The 22,042-nt window shown below is 34.3% G+C and overlaps 1 protein-coding gene and 2 long non-coding RNA genes across 3 annotated transcripts; 2 read left to right on the top strand and 1 right to left on the bottom strand.

Annotated features, from left to right (window-relative positions):
* Positions 1 to 1,870: 1,870 nt before the first annotated feature.
* LOC110849009 lies at positions 1,871 to 2,660 on the top strand. The gene is made up of 3 exons (XR_004834766.1): positions 1,871 to 2,062; positions 2,143 to 2,219; positions 2,301 to 2,660. It is a non-coding gene; the product is annotated as an uncharacterized LOC110849009 (long non-coding RNA).
* A 7,887-nt stretch (positions 2,661 to 10,547) lies between these two features.
* Positions 10,548 to 11,279, top strand: LOC118435462. The gene is made up of 2 exons (XR_004834764.1): positions 10,548 to 10,678; positions 10,768 to 11,279. It is a non-coding gene; the product is annotated as an uncharacterized LOC118435462 (long non-coding RNA).
* Positions 11,280 to 18,497: 7,218 nt separating this feature from the next.
* LOC110848750 (lipase 3) lies at positions 18,498 to 20,709 on the bottom strand. Its single transcript, XM_022096047.2, has 10 exons — positions 20,479 to 20,709; positions 20,314 to 20,396; positions 19,991 to 20,106; positions 19,889 to 19,927; positions 19,729 to 19,810; positions 19,536 to 19,650; positions 19,341 to 19,469; positions 19,114 to 19,272; positions 18,807 to 19,034; positions 18,498 to 18,729 (listed from the first exon to the last, which is right to left on the bottom strand). Exons 1-10 carry the CDS (start codon positions 20,635 to 20,637, stop codon positions 18,580 to 18,582), a joined length of 1,260 nt encoding a protein of 419 aa, XP_021951739.1. The 5' UTR covers positions 20,638 to 20,709; the 3' UTR covers positions 18,498 to 18,579.
* Positions 20,710 to 22,042: the final 1,333 nt, after the last annotated feature.

Here is a 22,042-nt window from a genome sequence, read left to right as displayed (position 1 = left end):
TAAAGGATTGTATACAGGTCGTCCAACGTTATCATGATAATCATTCACCTTATCAACTTGTGTGTAAAATGTTAACACAAAATTCAACGAAACAGGGCTGCATGCATGTAATCTATTTAATCACTCCTACATATTCGTGAATCCACATTTGCATACCTCATTTGTTTAATTGTACTTGTGCTTTCACAATTATAAATATAATCTGCGTGCTCATGAACTCGGAATTGGACACATTGTCACATCCTCTCATTATTCTTGTGCTGGAATTATGTAAGCCCGACTCATGAACTAATTACTGGTTCAACTTGATGCAAGTTTGGCTATAAAAAGATGAGCTGAAACTGGAAGTCAAGAACAATTCAAATTACACCGACCTTTGCAAATTTGTATACAACCACTCTCTTACCTAATTTGAATTCAATGAATGCATAATAAATCAAGCAAGCAAAAAATGTATTAGACTTTGATGTCATACGATTTTCGTGCATAAAATAAATATCTGTATTGTACTGCTTTCACTTTTGACAAATTTTAATTTATTCAATTTTCCAGTTATTATTCCACTAAAAAATTGAAATACTATTTATTGTATACGAACTTTCGTATGAATACATACATCAAACTTCATCAGGCACAACAAGTTACTGAAAAATTGTTGACAATACGAACTTCAATACAAATCTTGAATTTTGTAAAAATGTAAATACAAAATTATATAATCATTGGATTACACGGAGTTTTTAGTGGAAAAATCGAAGAAAAAGTTTGCTTTATTTTGTCAATATTTCGAATGTTATCTGCCATTCATTATCAAGACATGTAGAAGATGAGAAATTTATGGATTTACAAAATTGTACATTTTTTTTAATTTCAAGATAATTTATGTATCTAAGAAAAATTATTTATATATGGAAAGGAAACTACAAAGGTTGAAAATCATAATGCTATTTATTGTTATTATGATTTTGTTAACTCAGTAAAAATTTTACATGAACCATTCATGAACGAAGTCAGCCTTTTTTTGCATACATAGTTCATGGTTTTCTGTGGCACAACTTATCATCGCATAAGCATGTAATTCTGTATCATCACTCGTACAAAATGTTCACTCTGGTTTACACTCTGGTTTATAGTTATGCATTATGGGTTTACAACAACTTCTGGTTAAAACAACTTGTAATATGAGGTTCGGTGAGTCACCTCGATGAGGATAGCCGAGCTGGACTGTGTGGCTGTGTTTTTTTGCCGGGTTGCCCATTTATTCCTGCTATTATTGCGTAAATTTTTGCATGACATTTAACTTTCCCCATGTCTCATGAACCTCTCATTTAGTCGCAACTACTGATGTTGAGCAGGATTCTAGTCCGGGCAAAAAGTCCTGTTTTGATGGGAATCGAGCGTGCACGCGCTCATCCCTACTTTTGCACGGATTCATATGAAATCTTGAACTTTGTCCTAGAGATGCGAAATTTGGCATGCACATGCACCAACATATGCTGCATCATAATACAACATCAATTCCCGTTCCGTTCGCTATAAATTTTTCAGGAAAAATCAAAAACCAAATGTCATCCCTATCATTTCTTGGTTTTTGATTGTTCCTGAAATATTTATAGCGAACGGAACGGGAATTGATGTTGTATTATGATGCAGCATTTGTTGGTGCATGTGCATGCCAAATTTCGCATCTCTAGGACAAAGTTGAAAATTTCACATGAATCCGTGCAAAAGTAGGGATGAGCGCGTGCACGCTCGATTCCGATCAAAACAGGACTTTTTGTCCGGACTAGAATCCTGCTCAACATCATGTATGTATGAAGTCAGAAGTGCAACTGTACCATACCGTTGTTTTAAAGACACCTACACGGCCTAGTGTTCATACCTACTATTACTTTGTTCCTACCGATCAGTATTGTCCCTAACCTTAAATATGTGTGTATGCATATTTATGTATGTAGTTCATGAAAAGATGACTATAAAAGCGATGGAAATCCGTCGAAGATCGCATTCGAATCAAGCACATCACATCATACACTTCCTGTACATTCAATATTTTTGAAAGGTAAACTTTTAAACTTTCTTTGTATTAAAAAAACGAGTTCAAAATTGAATTATTTATAATTTTTCTCTCACTTTTTCCAGTCCTTCCAAGAATCGAATCAAGCACATCACATCATACACTTTGATATCCCTTACTCCACATTCAATATTTTTGAACGGTAAAGTTTCAAACTTTCTGTGCATCCAAAAAACGAGTTCAAAATTTAATTATTTATAATTTTTCTTTCACTTTTTTCCAGTCCTTTTAAGAGACGATCGTAACCAATGGCTTTCATCAGCACTGGTTTTGGCAGCAGTGGGGTCATCGCCAAGATGTCGGCCTGGTTGGGCGTCTGGCCGAAACGAGGTTCTGATGACAGCTATCCACCACCCCCATGCCGAGGGTGCGGCCAAACCTCGCACTGTACGTGCAAATAAATGTACGAGGAGCAAATGTAGAATTTCATAGCAATTTGTTATTCTTGAACTGAAAATTTGATCTTTAATTTTAATTTTCAAAATGCATACATTTAAATTTTTTACACTCTAAATTCTTATAAAAGTGACGCTATAAGAAGACGAAAGAAATGTAATAATAATAAAAATACATATTTTTTAAATATCTTTAAGATCAATATGGCATGACTGGCTTTCACTTTGAATTTCAAACTTAATTTTCGATGGGCTTTGTTGCAGAAATTAAATTAATTCATTTTCATAAGTGAAAGTCACAAGGAAATTCATTAAGAAATTTTACATATGTATGTAATGTACAGATTGTCATAATCATGCTTCATGACAAATTATTTTCTAGTTTTGAGCATAAATTTAAAAATATTTAAAATTAATTTCTACAAGGTTAATTATCAAATTTTAAAGCAGTCAATTCCATGAAATTTATTAGTGACCATGAAAAAGCATCATGATGACAACCAGCGGCGTAGCCAAGGGGGGGGCTAGGGGGGCTTGAGCCCCCCCCCCAGAGCCCGAGAAAATAAAAAAAATACTTGCAAAAAATTGCAAAAAAATAAAAAAAAAATTAAAAAATTAAAAGTAAGTTACGCATAAAGTTATATGTTACACATTTTCGTTATTACTTCGTACCCTTAGTATCTTTGTATCGAAAAATAAATTACGACAGCTAAGAGATTCTAAAAGAGTCGTAAAACTGTACTAAAAAAATCACGTTAATAACAATACGTTTATAAGTAAGCACCAAATGGTTTTCTACGATTTGAATCGGACGAATTTTAAATTGTTGACGCACAAAAATGAAAATATATACAGTTTTGCATTTTCATAGATGCAAGTATTTACCCCTGTAGCGGAATTTTTAACCAAAATCAAAATCATTCAAAATTCAATAACTTTTTCAATTGTAAACTGATTTCAGAAATTAATGAACATTATAAGAAAACTTTCCTTTCAAAAACTTGTTAAAAAGCTAAAATAAGTTAAAAAGTTAAACAATGTTAAAAAGTTTGATATTCTCTGTATTGTTCAAATTTCCAAGGTGGTATGCAAATTTCAAATTTTAAAAGTTAGTAGTAAAGTATTTTTTGTGTTTAACATTGGTAATCGGGTTAAAATTGGAAAAGTTACAGCGTTTCGAAAAATCCTCATTTTTGTTAAAAATTCAGGCAAAGGGGAAACTACGCACATTCAAGAAAACCCAAAAAAGATAGACCCACTTATTGCTGCACACGAACTGTTTAAAATTTGTCCTGTCAAAATCGGAGGAAGCCAGTTCAGGTCTCACCATTATAAGCTTACCGGTTTTATGAAGCTTGATGCTTCGCTTTTGATTTCTATGGTATTTTACGATACTAAGGATGCGAAGATAAATCTGTATCCCGGCTTTGAATGTCAAGCGTGTGTGAGCCCGTTTAATTTTTCATTTAAATCTTCGAAGCTTTTTTTAGTCAAAAATATTGTAAACTTGGACGTCAAACTTATTATTTGACATATGCAAATGCAAAGGATGTAAATTTAATCCAGTAACATTTTTCCCTGCGAAGACAATAGGTATTACAGAAGGGTGATTCATTTATTCGTGGAAAGGTTTGATAAGTTTTCTAGCCTACAACCCCGTCTTTTTCTACGCGAAACTTGCTGCATGTGACGTCCCTTATCCTCAACTTTAAGATTGAATCGCTTTTTGCTCGACAAAAAAACTTCCAGACACTTTTCTAGGGTAGTTTTCTTTGACTAATTATTTTAAACGTTCCAAAATGCGCCAAAAATCGTAAATTCAGCGGTATAAAAGTTGTCGTATCACGATGAAAAATTCGAAAAAAACCAAACGGTAAATGTCGGATGACTAAAAAGGGAGTTCTTCATCTTTTATGACAGCAAAACCAAAACCATCGTCGCCCGTTTCTGCGCACTGCTGAATTTTTTCAGCAGTAAGCGGAAAAAAGTTTGTGGTTTCTAAATGCGTAGATCTACATAGGCCATTTTTGCTACAATATTTCCCAAATCAGTTTTAATTAGTCTCTAGATAGTTGTTTAATTGGATTCTAACAGATAGGCCATGCTGCGTTTGGATTTGGGGTTTTACAGCTTAGCTAAATCGCCGAACGGAATTTTCGGCTTTTTCGGGGTTTAGAAATGGATTGTTTTTCAAAATCTGCACGTGGCGCAAAACGAGGTGACGAACCTGAATCTCAGGAAGCTTTTAACACATGATTTTGTCGCCTGATTCTTCTCCAGCGCCATCTAAGCCATCCTCATCACTTGACCAATCATTCTCCTCACCTTTAATTACCTCTCGTCGTGGATAACGACCTATGCCTAGTAAGTCTGGTCGCACAGCAAATTCGTTTGGCTTAAAAAGTGTAATATTTTAAATTTCTGGATAACTTGTACCAAAATCAAGTGTTTATACACAGAACTTCCCTCGCTAGTATTTGTTACAACTTTTAACTAGCGTCGACCAATTTACTGTCGACCAATTGAGATTGGCAACCAATTTGCCATGTCAACCGATATATTGCGGCGACTAGTCGTCTATCGACAAGTTGAGATCGGCGACTAGTTGTTTTAGCGACCTGTTTTTTGACGACCAATTAGGTGTCGACGATTCGTTTGTCGACCATCAGCAATGGGCTACTTCATTTAACCCGTTTTACGTTGTTATACTCGCTTGCATAATTTGGACAAGAAGTTTAAGTTATCTCGTGAAATTTGAGAATGGTCAGTCTTTTTCTGGTAGGTGAGACTATTTCGGATTAGAGGTGAGCCAGTTGAACCGGGCTTGTTCGTGCTCGGTTCAACTGAGCTTGTTAAGATTTTTTCGAGTCAAGCTTTTTGCGAACCGTGCTTTTGAAAACTGCTGCTCGACTCACCTATTTATATTTTGAATTATTCAGGTCATTTGACATCCTGAGGAAAATTATTACTCACGCATTGCTACAAACTTCCGAATTTTGGATGATTTTAATTTTTAATTAGAATTTACCGCTTCTAAGACCTGCATCTCAAAGCTATGGTGCTTTTAATTAGCACATATCTTCAATCCACCCACAGTAAAAAATTAAACGAAAGACATTGACGGTGTCAATAGTTATAGCTCGAACGGGGGTCAAAAAATGAATGTTACCGGAATAAATTTACACGGTTTATATTAGTCATTAATCTTTGGACTAATTATTCCGATCATGCCATAAGGTCTTTGTTGATGACTAATGGAAAATTTTTTTCAAGTAGAAACTGGTTTGATATTTGGGTAATCTTCAAAATTTTGTTACTAAACCCTTCATGTTGCTCGGATTTTGTCGTAGAATTTTTCCTTGAATGCACAACAGGCTATTGAAGGAACACAAGGTTGAATTTTTTACTGGCCACTAGCAGTTGATACATTTACAGATGTCACGTTTTGCGCTTAAGCCACTTGATACGACCAAACTGTAACCCAAGTTTGCAGACCCTCGTTAATGTGTGGTCCAACTTTTTTATCGTCTAAAAACCGCAGAGACGATCTAAATACACACGATTTACTATAGATACAATAAATTTTTGGGGCGTTATAGCATGAAATATGACGTTCTATATTAGTGGTTTTTGACGCTTAAAGCTAAGCTTAACGTAACTATGTAACTATACCCTGTGTTAAAGCGGTGTTAGTGAGTGAGCGTATAAATTTTTCGCCTAAAAAGGGTAATCTAAATATTCTTTTGGCTGGGCCCCCCCCAGGACCCAATCCTGGCTACGCCGCTGATGACAACACTACCACAGAGATTGATATAACAAACATAACACTGACTAGATAGATATGTTTGATTTTATTTGATGTCCTTTATTCACGTGTCAATAAATATCAGTTATGTAAATACAAACTGGTTTACAATCCATGACACTAGAAGCTAATTCTCTAAAAATGTTTTAGGATTATGTACTTACATTCGCATCATGGAGTGGGTAAATAACCTTATCTTTTATGCATTGTGTTATCTGTGCACAAACTCAATTAGGCTGACCAAACCTATACGCACCTCTCATTTTATGATGATGCTGACCTGTTCCATCCGATGTTTAATTGTGTCACCAAATCTTCATGAACTGGAGCAATATTTGTACATTTTATTGAGACACATGAAATACATTCATGACACGGTAATGTCCAGTCCATATGTATTGTTATGAAATTCATGAACCGGATACGTCATCTCCGCTGCATTTGCATATATAAGGAGAAAATTTTTGCCACTCTCACCTATCTGGTCACCACTTTTTGAGTGAATAAGGGTTTAATTTAGTACAACATTTTCAAAATCTATATTCAATTTTCCATATTTTCCATAATTTTGGTAAGTCGGCCTTTGTCAATTTAAAAAATATTTCTTTTATTATTTACAATTTTTTTCTTTAATTATTTTTTCGTTTTCACCTCCCTCTGATTTTATATTCCGATATTTATAATTTCAGTATATTATCAGCACAATGCCAACTAACACTAGTAAACAGGGGGGTCATCGTCAGAGGAGCGACCTCCCCCCAGACGAAGGTTGCCACCGATAATCAAGGGGTGTGGTCGAATAGGGAATCATGTACCATTAGCTGCATGCCCGACCAGTGTACGATCTGCGGATCGCGAGGAAATTGTGAACATATTCATTAAAAAAGGATCACTACTGCAAAATTTAAAAGCATGATGAATATTGCAAACTTTGTACGCCGAATTTTGTAATTATTGAAAAATGTAATGTAAAATGTATTTAAGAATGTTGATCTAAAATACAAAAAAAAAATAATAACCTATCAGTACAGCTTTGCTCAGCCCGAACCAGGATTGATTAGTAAACCCTTGTTTGTCAGAATGTTATACTATTTTTCACTAATTTTTGCATTAACTAACGTCAGTTGGTAGTATTAGTTGGTACCAAACACCACCAACAGTGGAAGCTGTTTCTATAAAAATTTCGAAGCTTAACCCTCCAAAATTCGAATCCTAAGTTATTTTTTGACTTCTCACTAAATTTTAGCTGAATATATAAACTTTTAGAAATCGGTATGGGTACCCATTAGTGCCCCACTGGTGAGTTTTTGTTCGTCTTTTTTGAAAAATCGGTATGGGTCACCCCCTCGGGTGCCTCTGGTTGACAAATTTCCCAATTTCACTTCATATTCTTTCGGAAGAAGCCACTAGCAACCTCTATGCCAAATTTCAGCTTTCTACGACAATTTTGAAATTTTGGTGCATAATACCCCACCCACTCCGATGACCCCCACCGGTCCAAAACTTTTCTGATCTAACCCATCTTCGAACTCGGTCGTTGCATTGTCCAGATACATGTTTGTACCAAATTTGGTCCAAATCGGTCAACTCGTTCGAGAGTTATCGAAAGACAGACGGACGGACAGACGGACGGACATGACAATTACATAAGCCCTTGTTCGGGCTAAAAAATGACGTGAAACATTCTCAGTTTTTTTAAACTCTGTAATCAGTTTATTGCAATGTAATTTAGCAATTTATCACATTAATTAGTGCATAATGTTTATGCAATATGTAAAATAAAACATTTCAAGTGCCTAGGCTTATTCGTGACACGTCGGCTTAAATAAAATAACCAATTTGACCCATTCATGTAAATCTTATGCTCAAATCAACATTCAAAATTACGAACAAGTAAATATATTTCTTCTCCCCACCTTCTTTACACAATAGAAACAACAATTGAAAATATTACTGCATGATCAATTTTACTATTCTATGGCTCCTTGTAAATTTTCTGGATTTATGTAGATTTTGAAAATTCATTCATGAAGACTTCTAGTTTGCGGATCCTCGAAGCCAGTTTTCATGCATGCATTTCATTTGAAAGAAGCTTGCCATTCATTCATAATCAAAAACCTAGGATTTGTAATGCGATTAAAGCGCGTGAATTTTATAACCCTGTTTGATTTTTGTTGCCAATAATAGTCATTTTCAACTGAATCGTAAATTATTTTAGTACAGTCTGAATTGACCTAAACTCAGTTTTGTCGCTAGTTAAATGACAATTTTAAAAATATCAAATTTGTATTCAAAACTCAATTGTTATCAATATTTGACTTACCTAACCATCACAACGATAAGCACTTTGCTACTGAATCATTCTTTGCATCCAATAAATGTTACCGGTCGACCTTATCGAGAAATAATCTGCATCAGATTTTTTAACCAAGTTCCACTTAATTGTTATAGTATTATACTCCACATATCCCATATTAGTCATCAATTCTCGTTGCCTTATAATTTTAACGTGGACTGTAAATCTGGTCAATTTCATAGCTCTGAATTCAGGAACATCCTACTTCCACAATCCCGTTGATTTTATTGCGGATGACACAGACCTCCGAAAAAGGAATTGTTTGATTTCTTCTTTACCTGCAATGTTATAAAATGGCAATTGACTCATCGTTTTGGCACCGTTTTTGGATGAGTAGTCGTACTTATCGAGAACATTTTGCATTAAGAGGCAATCTCGAGTAGTTAGGATTCACTGAAATATATGTAATTCTGAACATGGGTCAGCGTCCAAGCTATCTGCGTTGTAAATTTCTTTCACTTTTGGAGTGATTCATGTATTCGTCAAGTTATGAACATAATTCTGAAGAACATTCGAAAAAAGAGGGTTGTCACGTGTTCCTTTTTCCTCAATTTTAATTAATAACTAATTTACTTAAATACATACATCATAGATTAATTTTTGGAGAAACTAAAAATTTAGTAAAGCGAAAATATAGTTTTACAAAAGTTGTACAACTTTCAACTTGAGCAACTAAAATGCCAAAATGAAAAAGAAAATTAAATTATTTACACAAATTGGTTTCAAAGATAAATTAGAAGAATATTTTTCGTACAGTGACCGTATGCACAGCAATAAGTTTACTACTAACAGAAAAATATCGTTTGTAAATATTTTTTATACTATCTATTTAAAAATTCAAAAATAAGAAGGGTGGTGAAAGTTGGTGAAAGTAATGCTAAATATTTGATGATTCATCGTCTAAGGGGAAAAAGTTTACAAAAAATAGAATTGAGCTTACATTAAATAATAATTACTAATACTAATTACATTTGGGGGTCAAGGTTTGCAGTCCATGTATCAATATTTGTATGCATTATATTTTCTTAACTTTACATAGGTACATATATTCATTTTTCAAAAAATTGTATGATAATTGTACACAAATGATGTCTCCCGTATCGATAATGAAAGCACCATTTTTTACGATGGAATAAACAAAATCTTCCCAGACTTAGCTTATGTAACTGTAAAAATAATGTATACAAATTCCGATTTCATGCAAAAAAACAAAACAAAAACATTGTAACTACGAAATCTTTGGTACCCTGAACAAAGCAAAAGGCGATATATTTGAGGGGGTGGGGTCAAGGCATCGTGTCCTTCTCAGGTTAATTATAGCACGCGTAGTTAACACCCGGGTCAAAATTCTCTGAAATCCGTATCATTAATTTTACCGTAAATTGCTACGGATGACGGATATGGTGCTCTTCCAGCCTGATATCTCTGCATTACCTGCCGTTCATATGTATCTGCTCAGATTTACTTATCTACACAGCAGATTATGATACTCACTCGCTGTTAACTCGAGCAGTTTTGCATATTATGTAGCTGTTGCTATACAAATGCAAATGCATCTCGCCCGGCATATTCATTAGTCATCCTTTCCATGCATGCATAATATATGTATATGCAATACAGTGAAATGTAGTCAAGTGGCAGCATTTTCCTCTAATTACATGATTATTAGGTGAATCCTACCATTTAATTGGCCAGGTTTGGGAATGGGGACCATTCGGGGGACACCCTTTGCTATTTGGATGACACAGGTGGAGTGAAATTAAATACTTTGTTGAAGAGTTTAAGCATAATTTTCTATCGTGCTTTATGTACATGCGATATTCCATCCAATTCTGGAATTGCGACTGACGCATGGTTTTTGCACTATTATTTTACAGTGATAACTACTACTGCGTGGATACTTGGAACGGTATAAATTGAGGCATTTTCTCCACAAATGGACATCAGTTGGAGATTGAGGTTCAAACTAGCATTTCAATAAGAGAAAATCACCTCCAGCGAGACAATCAAAAACAATCCCAAAATTTACAGTCAAATTTCTAAATGTGTGTAGTAAGCTTTATGCATATTTTCAAATTTTGTACATTTTTTAATATTGATTATTTTTTGACATTTTTGTTTATATATTTTTTAGTGGGTGGAATTTTTGCAAAGATATCAATATGCTCACTGGCACCTATAATTCTGACAAGTGCGGGACCATTGTCGTCTCCGGAAATCATCAGCAGCATCTCAAAATCTCGACCTGGTGGGTGCGGCGGTCAACGAGTAGCTTGCCACCACAATGCTCATCCTGCGGATCAACTGGGAGCTGTTCTTGTGGCAAATGAGATGTGATACGAAGAGTATGACAAACAGTTGTACCATATTTTGTGTTCATTTTAGTCCATGGCTCAAAAATTATATTTTTTGCCAATCAAACAAAATTAATCGGTTTGTTTAAAATGCCCAACATTTCAACATATTTGTGTTCATTAGAAGTTTCAAACCATGTATAGTAATGTGGTATAATTGTCATACATTCAAAGGTACAGATTGATTCAACCTGATACCTAACGTGATAAATAATGTGATATGTATTTAAATACAACTTTAACTTTATAAAGTTATAAAATATATATACAAGAAATATATCGATGTTTTGGAGAACCAAAATTGTATTACTGTTCGTTCAAAATTAATATGCAGTAAATTCCTCGAAATTTTTTAAAAGGTAAAATGGCCGAAATTGCTGGTTGACACTGACAACGATTTAATTATGCACATTTTTTCTACGTTTTGAATGAAAATCATGTGAAATTTTGAGAATATAAACAAAACCAATCAATGGAAACCAATCATCCGCCAAATAACCTTACAGAATTTTTACTGCATATTAATTTTGAATCAACAGTAGTGTAAAATATTACAGTTTGTCGTGAAAATTTAGTTTTTTTAAGAAAATCAAAATTTTTAGTATTTCCATGGTTGAGATTTGTGCCATTTTATTTAATATCAAACAAGCTTTGTAAGACAAACGATATTATAGAAATTGTTAACCGGACCACAGTCGATCCAGTCAATTCAAAACACGATGGAATTATATTTTTGAAATTTATATATAATTTAAAACTAAGCGGTACTATGCATAAAATCACTCTTAGGATTAGTACTGGGGACCCCATGACATGGGGTCCCCAGTACTAACATGGGGCCCATGTTTACTACTTAATTTGTGCCGTGCATAATCTGTTCATGAATTCTGATGCTGGGCTCGGACACATTTCACATCCTCTCATTGTTCTTCTGTTGAAATTATACTCGACTCATGAACTACTGATGCTCGCTTGGGTATAAAGAAAGTGAGCTGAAAGCTGAATCTGAAAGTCACTCAGAAATCAGAGGCGCAAATCACATTACAATTCATCTCAACCTTTGTAACTTTTCACACTTTCTACCTGAATTAATTGTACAACAAATCCAGTAAGTAAAAATAATAGGAATTTGGCTTCTAAATCATACCATTTTCTCATACAAAATACTTTATAGCTTTCACTTGAATATATTCCATTTTGCAGTTTACTGTTGGTCCCCAAAGAAATTACGGAGATGTTTTCCTGCAATAAGTATTCCATCATCGATGAAATCGCTATTTTTGAAATGCCACAAAAGCACAGCTCCAAGATGTTGTCTCCTTCTCCAAAAAAGAGTTGTGGGGAATTAAGTGGGTCTCCACAACAATGTTCCACCTGTGGGTCAACCAGTGCAGTGGCTGTTCGTGCAAATAGAAATTTCGCAAATTCTTTGGAGGAACGGAACCGTTCAAATTTAATTACCTTCGCAAATTTCGACACCTTTTCTACTTTTTTAAAAATGAACTTAAATATATTGATATAATTTTAGATAGTCAATTGGTCATTATAAATAATAATAAATCTATTATATATCTATTGCGTTACACAAGTATCGTATAAATTGAGAAATCATGAGTTAATTTGTAATTTCATATTTAATTTTGTGGAAATTTGGTTTTTGATTGATTTAATAATTTGTGACCCGAAATGAAATAAATGTGAGAATTTTTGCAAGTCATGATTTACATTGAAATTGTTTTTTAATTTAATTTCTACATTTAATAATGAATAAAGCATAATATGAATAAAGAAAGCATAATATGCTTTCTCTTGATTTAATTTTTATTTAGGAAGCGATTGAAAGGCCATTTAAATTAAAGTCTCATAAGAAAACTTTCGGAAATACTTCAATTTTTCCGTAAATTCTTGGAAATGAGTGCAGAATAGCACCAGACAGCTCGAGAAAATAAAGTCCAACTTTTCTTCGAATTTCTATCTACTAAATACTCCCTGTAGGCATACATATTATCCAATTAAAGTACTTATCTAACTATTCAATACTTTAATGCCTCAGTAATGAATGAATGAATAACGAATAACGAATGAATTATATTCCTAATTTATTCAACACGAGTATATATCGCACACAATAAACATGGTTTTTCCACAGGTTTATATGCAAATGGATAAAAAATATACTTCCTTCGCATATAACATCTCATGAGCTTTACGACATGAATTTTGATACTTGTGGCGATCGTGTTAACACAACTTCCAGTAAGGAATTGTATTACTAAATATGTAAATTAGTCATGCCTTCATTTTAATGGTGGAGTATAAGCATAATGTATATAGCTCCTGTAAAATTGGCTGGTTCCCACATCACTTAACATATGTAGCGGTGTCGAATTATTGTCAGACACATGAAATCACGTTTCATTTCATAATCTTGATTTTCATGAACTTTCTCTGCGTCAAGAGCTACGGATTGACGTGTCGTTACTGACCTGTCTATTAATCGGGCTGTAGTTGGTCATATATTTTGTGTAATCTAGGAACATGCTACTGTGCTCTATGCATGTATTAATTATATTGAGCTTCCGTTCTTCCGTCCTGGCCAAAAATTATGATCATGAAAACTAAAAGTGACGTATGCAAGCTGGATTTGCGATCTTATCCGAGGTATAAAACTGACCTTACACAATTCCCGAGCAGCAATAGCCATCGAAGAGGAGAGCCAGTGAAATCAAAAAAGGATTAAGGAATCGTTGGGAACGTATTTACGAAATTTTGGTGAGTAAATTGCATTAAATTATGCATAATTTAACTGAAATTTGTCATGCTTTCACTTGTAGTGTAGTGCATTTCATATGGATTTTTTTTCAGAACCGGCAGAACGCAGTTAAATAACTTTGGTGATAATGGAGACGTCGACAATTAGCCTGCCACACCCATCCAAACTTCCGGTCTTGTCGTGGGTGCGGATATTAATGAGTGATCCAGACGGCAGCAGCAACCCACCGCAATGCTCAATCTGCGGATCAAATCAAGGTTGTGATTGTCGCAAATAGAATTTTCTATTTTTTATTATCTTCGCTTTTCAAAAGAAATTCACATTTTTAATACAATTGCAAGTATTTAGTAGAAATCTGAATTTGTTAGTGGAATCTTGTTTATATTTTCTTTACAAAATCTCTAATGAACAATTTTACCATCATCCTTTTCTGTAATTTACTTACTGAAATCAGAGAATTTTGTAAAAGCCGTTTCAATTTAAAATGCTTTAAATACCCCGATTATAAATCATTATTTTATTTATTTTAAGTAACTTGACTATAACTAGCTTCCATCATTAGTGTTAGATTTACAGATCTCGAGGAAATTGCGAAAACATGTTTATTAACAGACAAAAGCACTAAAGTTGAAGGCCGAATATTTTAATTGTTATAAAAGTGTATTTCTAATGAATATTTCTAATTTAAGAAACAATATAATAAAAAACGGCATGGAACGTTCGCAGTTTTGTAATATCTCTCATCAGTTTGACAAGTTCGTCGATGCATTTTACCATCTCATTTATTACAATGGTGCATAATTTTTGGATGGTGCACAAAATATATGTGCTAATGAAATGCTTTAAATTTTTAGTTGTTTATTCGTGTCACGTCGGTTTAAATAAAACGCTTAATATATGTAAAACACTCATTTTTTATGTATAATCTCATGTTTATATCAGCATCCAGGATTTTTAATAATTAGATATTCCTTCTCACCACTTTACATAATTTGAAAAATATAAAAATTATATATTTTAAGTGACAAATTTTACTATTGTGATTTCTTTCTCGATGTACGAAATAGATTCTGAAAATTGAGAGAATAATTACCATCCATTTAAGACCAAATAATAAAAAAAACACAGACCTGTTTAGTTATACGACTCAACTCAAACCATTAAAATGTTTTTGAATCTTTTATTTTTATTTTTAGACAACTAAAATCTTAAATAAATTCAACTATGGCGTCCACCTTAGCAAAATTCAAAAATTAATTTGAAACTCTCCCAGACATGAATGGTCATGGTCATGATCAACTAGATCCGATTTACACACTGAGCTCGCTAAACATGTAATTTGGGAATACTGATAACTACTTATCACCGATATGGTTGCACAAACAACCAGCAAAGCCAAATTAGGAATATGCACAAATTGTGTGCATTTTTGCTTTTGGTTTGTTTATTTGGTCAGATTACAAATGACGGTCTTATCGGTTCATGATGTTGCGTTGACCCATTGTGTTCATGACCACTCACGCACTTTCCTTGCATGGATGTACATTTAGCATGCAATATGAGACTCTAAACTGCAACTGCATGTGTAAAATGAGCCACTGTTTTGCCAACATGTTATGCCGACCATTCTTCATAAACTGGTATGCTTGCACTTGCTACCAAATCTTACGAGTGAAATTCATGAACCATAAACGAAATGGGTATAAAAAGATGGGTTCTGGACACAACTGGACATCAATCGAGAAGACCTTTCTACTAAAAGACGATCGCCAAATTCATTCGAAATTTATCGAATCAGCTCCAAATAAATTTCGTAAATCAAAATATTTACAGTGACCCATGTCAGAATATATAGTGAACGGGGGCGTTTAATTTAATTTGGTTTTACCCTACTTTTAGATAACCTGATACCTGACAGAATTCCAGAGAGAATCGTCATAATGGTCACCGAAACGAACAATCTTGGCTGCAAGGGGACCGTCACCAGAGGAGGAACCTCCCCCAAGTCAAAAACCGAGACGGGAAATGGTGAGGTGTGGCCTTCCTGGGGTTCGGATGGAACGAGTAGCTTGCCACCGCAGTGCTCAAAATGTGGATCGACAGGAAATTGCTCCTGTTCTTAGGAATTAGGCAGACGAACGCATAATCTTATTTTTATTACACTTTGTATGATAATTTTTTAAGAAACCTATAAATTACGTATAAATAATAGATATGTTTTATTTAAGCTAAAAATTTAGTTACTTATTAAAATTTTACGTTAAACAGTGCACAGGATATTTAATCAAATTTTAAATATGAATGTTAATTTTGCATATATGCAAGCAACTCTTAAAGTGCATGTATAACTTGATGTAAACGCCGATGTCAGATTTTTAGTTTATCCACCAACCAAATTTAACTTATAAATGAAAGTTTGTAATTAATTATAATTTAAAGTAATTTCTTCTGCAATCGAAACCAATAAAAATATATCAGTAAAAGATACGAGCAGAGCAATTTATAAACTGTAAAGTAAGTAAACTTGTAAGTCCAATCAAGTTTTGCCATCCATGTTAAACGCCAATTCCAGATTTTTTGGTATCCGAATTACTAGCATCTGTTATATTTAGATACAATTTTGCAATTATATGAATTTATAGACAGGCCCAAAATCTCTCGCTGATTTCCAAAATAGTCCTCATTCACTTTAAGCTAAAGCCTTATATATAGCCTCATTTACGAAAATCATTCGTCCTCACAAAAGTATGAGAAACACAAGAACAAAATTGCTGCTGTAGGAGTAATTAAATTAATAATAAATGTCAATGAAATCTTTTGTTAATTGCATTGTGGCAAAATTTACTTTATTGTATGTAGTATTACAATAAATAATAAGTTCCATGCATACAAATTCAGTTCATAAATTCTCAGGTTTTTAATGTAAATTTGTTGCAATAAAGGTTTTCCATAATTATGACGTATTTACGATCAAAATTTAATAGTTTAATTGTAATTCGTTTATCGAGCTTGTCAAGCACCTGTAATATGAAGATGATAACCACTTACCACAATGTATTCCAGCCACACACAAACTAATCAGCAAGGCTAAAATTAAAATGCATACATCGTATGCATTTGTTTATCTTGGCAGAATATGAATGACGGTTTTATCCGTTCATGATCTCGTGTTGACGCATTCTGTTCATGGACCCGAACTTACGCACTTTTTCTGCACATGCAAATTGACCATGCCATATCTACTAAGCTGCAATAAAATGTGTACACTTTGTTGTAATTAACTGATTTGCTACCATGTTATGCATCCATGTCCGGCACCATTGTTTGTATTCGTACGTATTTCTGGTTAAACTTCTCATGGAATTGTAAGAGTTGAATTCATGAACCATAAACGAGAAACGAGTATAAAAGATCTGTCCTGCACCCAACTGACCATAAATCAAGAATAGCTTTCTCCATAGACCAGATCAATATTAAATTCGTTCGAAGCTTGTCTAATTCACCCATCAATTTAGTAAGGCAAATTCAAATTGATTTCCAAATCTCTTCTGCATACATTCAAAACCAGGTCGTCTAATTCTAATTTGGTTTCGTGTTATAGATTACCCGGGTTTCAGAGAAAATCGTCATAATGGTCACCGAAACTAATAATCTTGGCTGCAAGGGGACCGTCATCAGAGGAGGAACGTCCCCCCAGTCAAAAACCGAGACAGGAAATAGTGGGGTGTGGCCTACCTGGGGTTCGGATGGAACGAGTAGCTTGCCACCGCAATGCTCAAAATGTGGATTGACCGGAAATTGCTCCTGTTCTTAAGTAGTTAATTAGGAAGGCGAACGCGCAATATTATTTTCTTACCAATTTTGATAAACATTAAGTATAAAGAAATCTATAAATTAAATAAGTATAAACTGAAATATGTAATTCAATAAAAAAATAGTGCTGTTTTTTAAGATTTGAAAATTCTGTGTTTACTTACTGAAAGGTTCATTTGAAATAATATCCTAAATATCTTAGTTAAACCTGAATATAAACCTGAACAAAGTTTTTAGCGTTGTATTACGCCTTCCTACACTTTGGACACTACAATAGTTGGTAGTTGTTAACGCCGATAACAGATATTGTAGATTGATTGTAATAACACTGTATTTCAGATAATGGCTCCCTTATTTTCTCACCTAAAGTGAATGACTGAATTGAAAAACAACGATTTACAAAAATGCTGGTAACTTGGATGCTACAAAAATAAAGATTAATCTGGCCATCATAAACATGTCAGGTTCATACTTATTGTAAGATTTTATGATATAAAGCGTAACTTATTTAAGGTCTAGCATTGCAAATATAGTTGACTTAAATGCCGATTTGAGATTTTGTATTGATTCAATTTATAAAATGTAAGTCAGATGTGAATATCCTCTAAGAAAATGATGTAAAATTATATTGACCGATTTCAGATTTTGAATTTATTCGATAAATTAGCTAGTTTTGTCTACCCTTGTTTCAGATAATACACAATCTTAAGAAATTATTTTTAAAATTACATACTGCTCGGGATGTATTCGCCCAAATGCAGTATCCAAAATTTGGTAATGATGGATATGTCCAGACGCAGCATTTGTTAATAGTTTAGTTAATGTAGGCAAATTATAGATTATTAGGATTTAGATGCCGATTTTCTAGCAAATTGAGAATACGTGCAATTAATTTCCACTTTATAAATAAAAACAAAGATGATGTAGAAGTTTTTATATTCATGCTGATTATTTATTTATTTAGTCCAATATCTCTTAAGTATTTTTTACATCCTATCTTATCTTCTTAATAACCATGAAGAAACTCGAGCACGGGCCGATTCACGAACGGAACGAGGTCCAAGGCAAAGAGAAAGTCGAGATGGTTAAATTTGTCGAAATTAATTCGCCAGAATCGCTGCAGATTTACGACATTTTGCATGACTCGTAACGTGTCCTGAAAGAGTTAAACAATAATTTTTTAACTACAAAAATATTCACATATTTAGACACAAAATATTAAGAATTCCATACATCTGGAACACCCAGCCAATCATTCTGCGCCCAGTAGAGAGCAACAGGAGCGGTCATCTTGGTCCAGTCGTACACCGGTGGAACCGGGGATCCATAAACCAGCAAATTTTTCTCTTCTCCGAAATCATATTTTTGAAATTGCCCTGAAGTCACGCCTTGTGCGTAGTGCACGATGGTTCGGACGGACGTACCGGCGGGGAGTTGGCCCAGAATTTCTGGTGTCAAGGCCTAAAAACATGTTTAAATTGTGTCAAACCTTTTCGTTCATGTAAAAAAAATCGCAATTTTTGTTGACGAGCGTACATACCGGGTCCATCTGTTCCGGATCGAAACCGCATAACAAGAAGAGCACATTTGTACAAATTTCATGCCATGGATTCGTCTCGTTACAAAGCGTCGCACCAATCAAGTCGTAAAAGGGAGAGTTTGCTGCGAATTCGTGAAGTCCAATCATTTCCAAGAGCCACTAAAAAAACGGTACGGATAAATAATTTGACTAGTTAAGGGAATTTGCACCATTTTTAATGTGCTAACCTCGATCTGTGTTGAGAATGGGGCAATAAATCTGAGCGGACTGATCATATTTTGCGTAAACGCGACAGGTGCCAAAGCGCTCATTAGGGCTACTTTGGAATTGTATTCGGGTCGCTCAGTCATGCACACCTAATTCGATACGAATTACATATTTAATAGGTTAAATATTGGTGCTAATTAATGCATCTTCCATACAAAAAACATCGTAGTCCCCATTGAATGACCGATATAATACAGTTTTTCTGCTCCAGTGATGGCCAAAATGTGGTCAAAGTTTGCCGGCAGGTCGTAAATTCCCATTTCATTCCAACTATGAAAATTATTAATATGCGAAAATTTGACTCGTTTTTGACGAGTAAAAGTTTCTGTAGAATTCTATTTTATTCACCTGAAATCCCAAAAAGCTTCCTTGTCCGTGTCAGGAGAAAGTGTGATATGTCTTCGTGAATACGTGTTACCACGAGCATTTCCTAAATAAAATTTAGTGAGTGGAAATTATTTATTTCAGTAATTTATGATATGCCATTTAATTCATGATATGAAATTACCCAGCCAAACATCGTAACAACTGTCGGCCAAAAGATAAGCTAAAAATATAAAAATTTATTATAAATTCTGCATTTTATGTTAACATTTTGTTCATCAATTACCGAGGCCCTTGTTAACTCCGGTGATGACAAAGTTGGAGGAATCGCAGAGAAGACCGTGCTGAACAAAGACGGGCTTTTTACCCGGTGCAGGCCCACAGTTTCTCCCATAAGGAATCCTGTGCAATTTAGTAAACCGGGTCGCCTAATTTTAATTTGGTTTCACATTTCATACATGATTTTTGTAACACAAGTGCATTGTAGCACGATTTTCTTCAGTTTTGTGTATAAAAATTCAATTAAAACTTGAACTTATTAGTTTAAAAACAGTTAATTTTGCGTAATAATTAATAAGTTAATAATTTCAATAAGAAATGTTAACTCGCCTGTGCAATTGTAGGATGTACCCATCCTCTGTAAACACAGAGTGGGTTTCTATCGGATAACCATACTTTGCAATAATTTCTGGCTGCCACGAAAATAAAACATGAATTTCCACTTCATAAAAATCAGTTCATAATTTATTTCTTGCATATTTTCTGTCTTCTTACCACTGTCAAATTGGCATCACTCCGTACCTCGTCCCCAACAGAGGGGATCATACCAAAATCTGCGGATGCAAATATTTTTTGCAAATCTGCATCGTTGTTATTGGCCAGCACTACGTGGAAAAATGCTGCTGCAAACACGAGAAAGGAAACGAACCCCATGATTCCTAATTTTGCGAGTGTGTGATAAGTTTGGATAATTTGCAGGCTATTATATACTCGAGTGAGAACAGGTCTCGTATTTACTGGTTGGTGTGCAAAGTTATTGAGGTGGTTCGATGTTATCAATTTTTTGATAAGCAAGGAATTAAGGCCTTCTAATTGAACGAACATGTGACCATCCTTCCCAAATATAATTCAACTCGTCAACCTTTGAACACCACACCTGTCAACTAGAAATAGTAATCTTATAAATACGTGAACAGGTGGGAACTCTATTCATTTTGCACTTATGAAGTAACATGCAACGCATCAACTCTAATCAATATAAATATTTCAATCATCAAAGGAACGAGTTGTTGAAAAAGGCTGCGTTATCTTGGGAAAAATCCCTGCAGAATTTTAGGCACGGCTTATCTTTCAAAATGTCGGTGGTATAGGAATTCATGCGAAAGCTTGTGCAGAGTACTTCAAAGTGCAACCTTTGGAGTCAAATACTTCCACCACTGACGAAAATATGTGTGGAGATATAAATAGTTTTTGGCAAATATCAGCATCATCACCTCATCGAAATATTTATCTGTATAATTTGACAAAGTCTGTACTTTTTTCATTTCTTTCTTCGATTATTCCAAAAAATTTACGAAGTTGTAAATAATTTTCACTATTATGCATTCAGTTTGTTTTCCATTGAACTCAATCAACATAAATTGACGTGATTTAGACCAATAAGTTGGAATGAGACAGAAGAGTGGGTCAGTAAAGTAGTGTGCATAACATCTCTATTCGGCATCTTAAACTTTTAACCTTCCTGTTTCAGGGTGCATAAACGTTCTCCTTGGAGAAACTACGGACAACGAAAAAGATTATGCACCCTGTTTGTGTTTAATCAGTAGTTAAAAGTCGGAACTGGATTTTTTTCTTGAGAATCATACGCAGTTAAGTTTTGACTTCTTTCGAGTTCTCATCTCTCCCCTTTGGAAATTTTTCGATCATGACGAATTCAATTTATTCTTTAATTTGGATATTTCTCCTGACAAGTTTAGTGCTACATTCTCACGAAGCAATTGCAGACGGAATGAATTGGAGCTCTTTGAAAGGAAAGATTTCGGTAATTTTACCAATTAACGAATTAATTTCATGAAGGGGCATTATGAGAAGTTGAGACTAAAAGATATATTTTTTTTACTGGAATAATGTAGAGTACTTTCGTCCTATCTGGGACCTATAAAGGAACTCCTACCCACACAGTTTCAACCACTCCCACCACATTTACTTCAACCAGTCCAACTACTAAAACCAAAGTGGGAGGTTCGTATCAACCACAAGCAAAAAGCAAGTCAAAACAGTCGTCCGTCCTGGTATTCGAGATGGAGATTGGGTCTACGTCGCAAGGGTTGATCAATAT

The sequence above is a fragment of the Folsomia candida genome, unplaced genomic scaffold (genome assembly GCF_002217175.1).
Source record: "Folsomia candida strain VU population unplaced genomic scaffold, ASM221717v1 Fcan01_Sc004, whole genome shotgun sequence".
In the NCBI taxonomy this organism is placed as follows: Eukaryota; Metazoa; Arthropoda; class Collembola; order Entomobryomorpha; family Isotomidae; genus Folsomia; species Folsomia candida.
The sequence above is the reverse complement of the archived record's forward strand: the minus strand, read 5'-3'. Positions and strand labels throughout refer to the sequence as shown.

Excerpts from the sequence above, each read along its gene's own strand:
- LOC110848750 (XM_022096047.2), bottom strand. The coding sequence starts at position 20,637 with ATGGGGTTCGTTTCCTTTCTCGTGTTTGCAGCAGCATTTTTCCACGTA. Across the intron at positions 19,651-19,728 it reads GAAGCTTTTTGGGATTTCAG|TTGGAATGAAATGGGAATTT; the intron begins GTGAATAAAATA and ends TAATTTTCATAG. Across the intron at positions 19,470-19,535 it reads TGGGGACTACGATGTTTTTT|GTGTGCATGACTGAGCGACC; the intron begins GTATGGAAGATG and ends GTATCGAATTAG.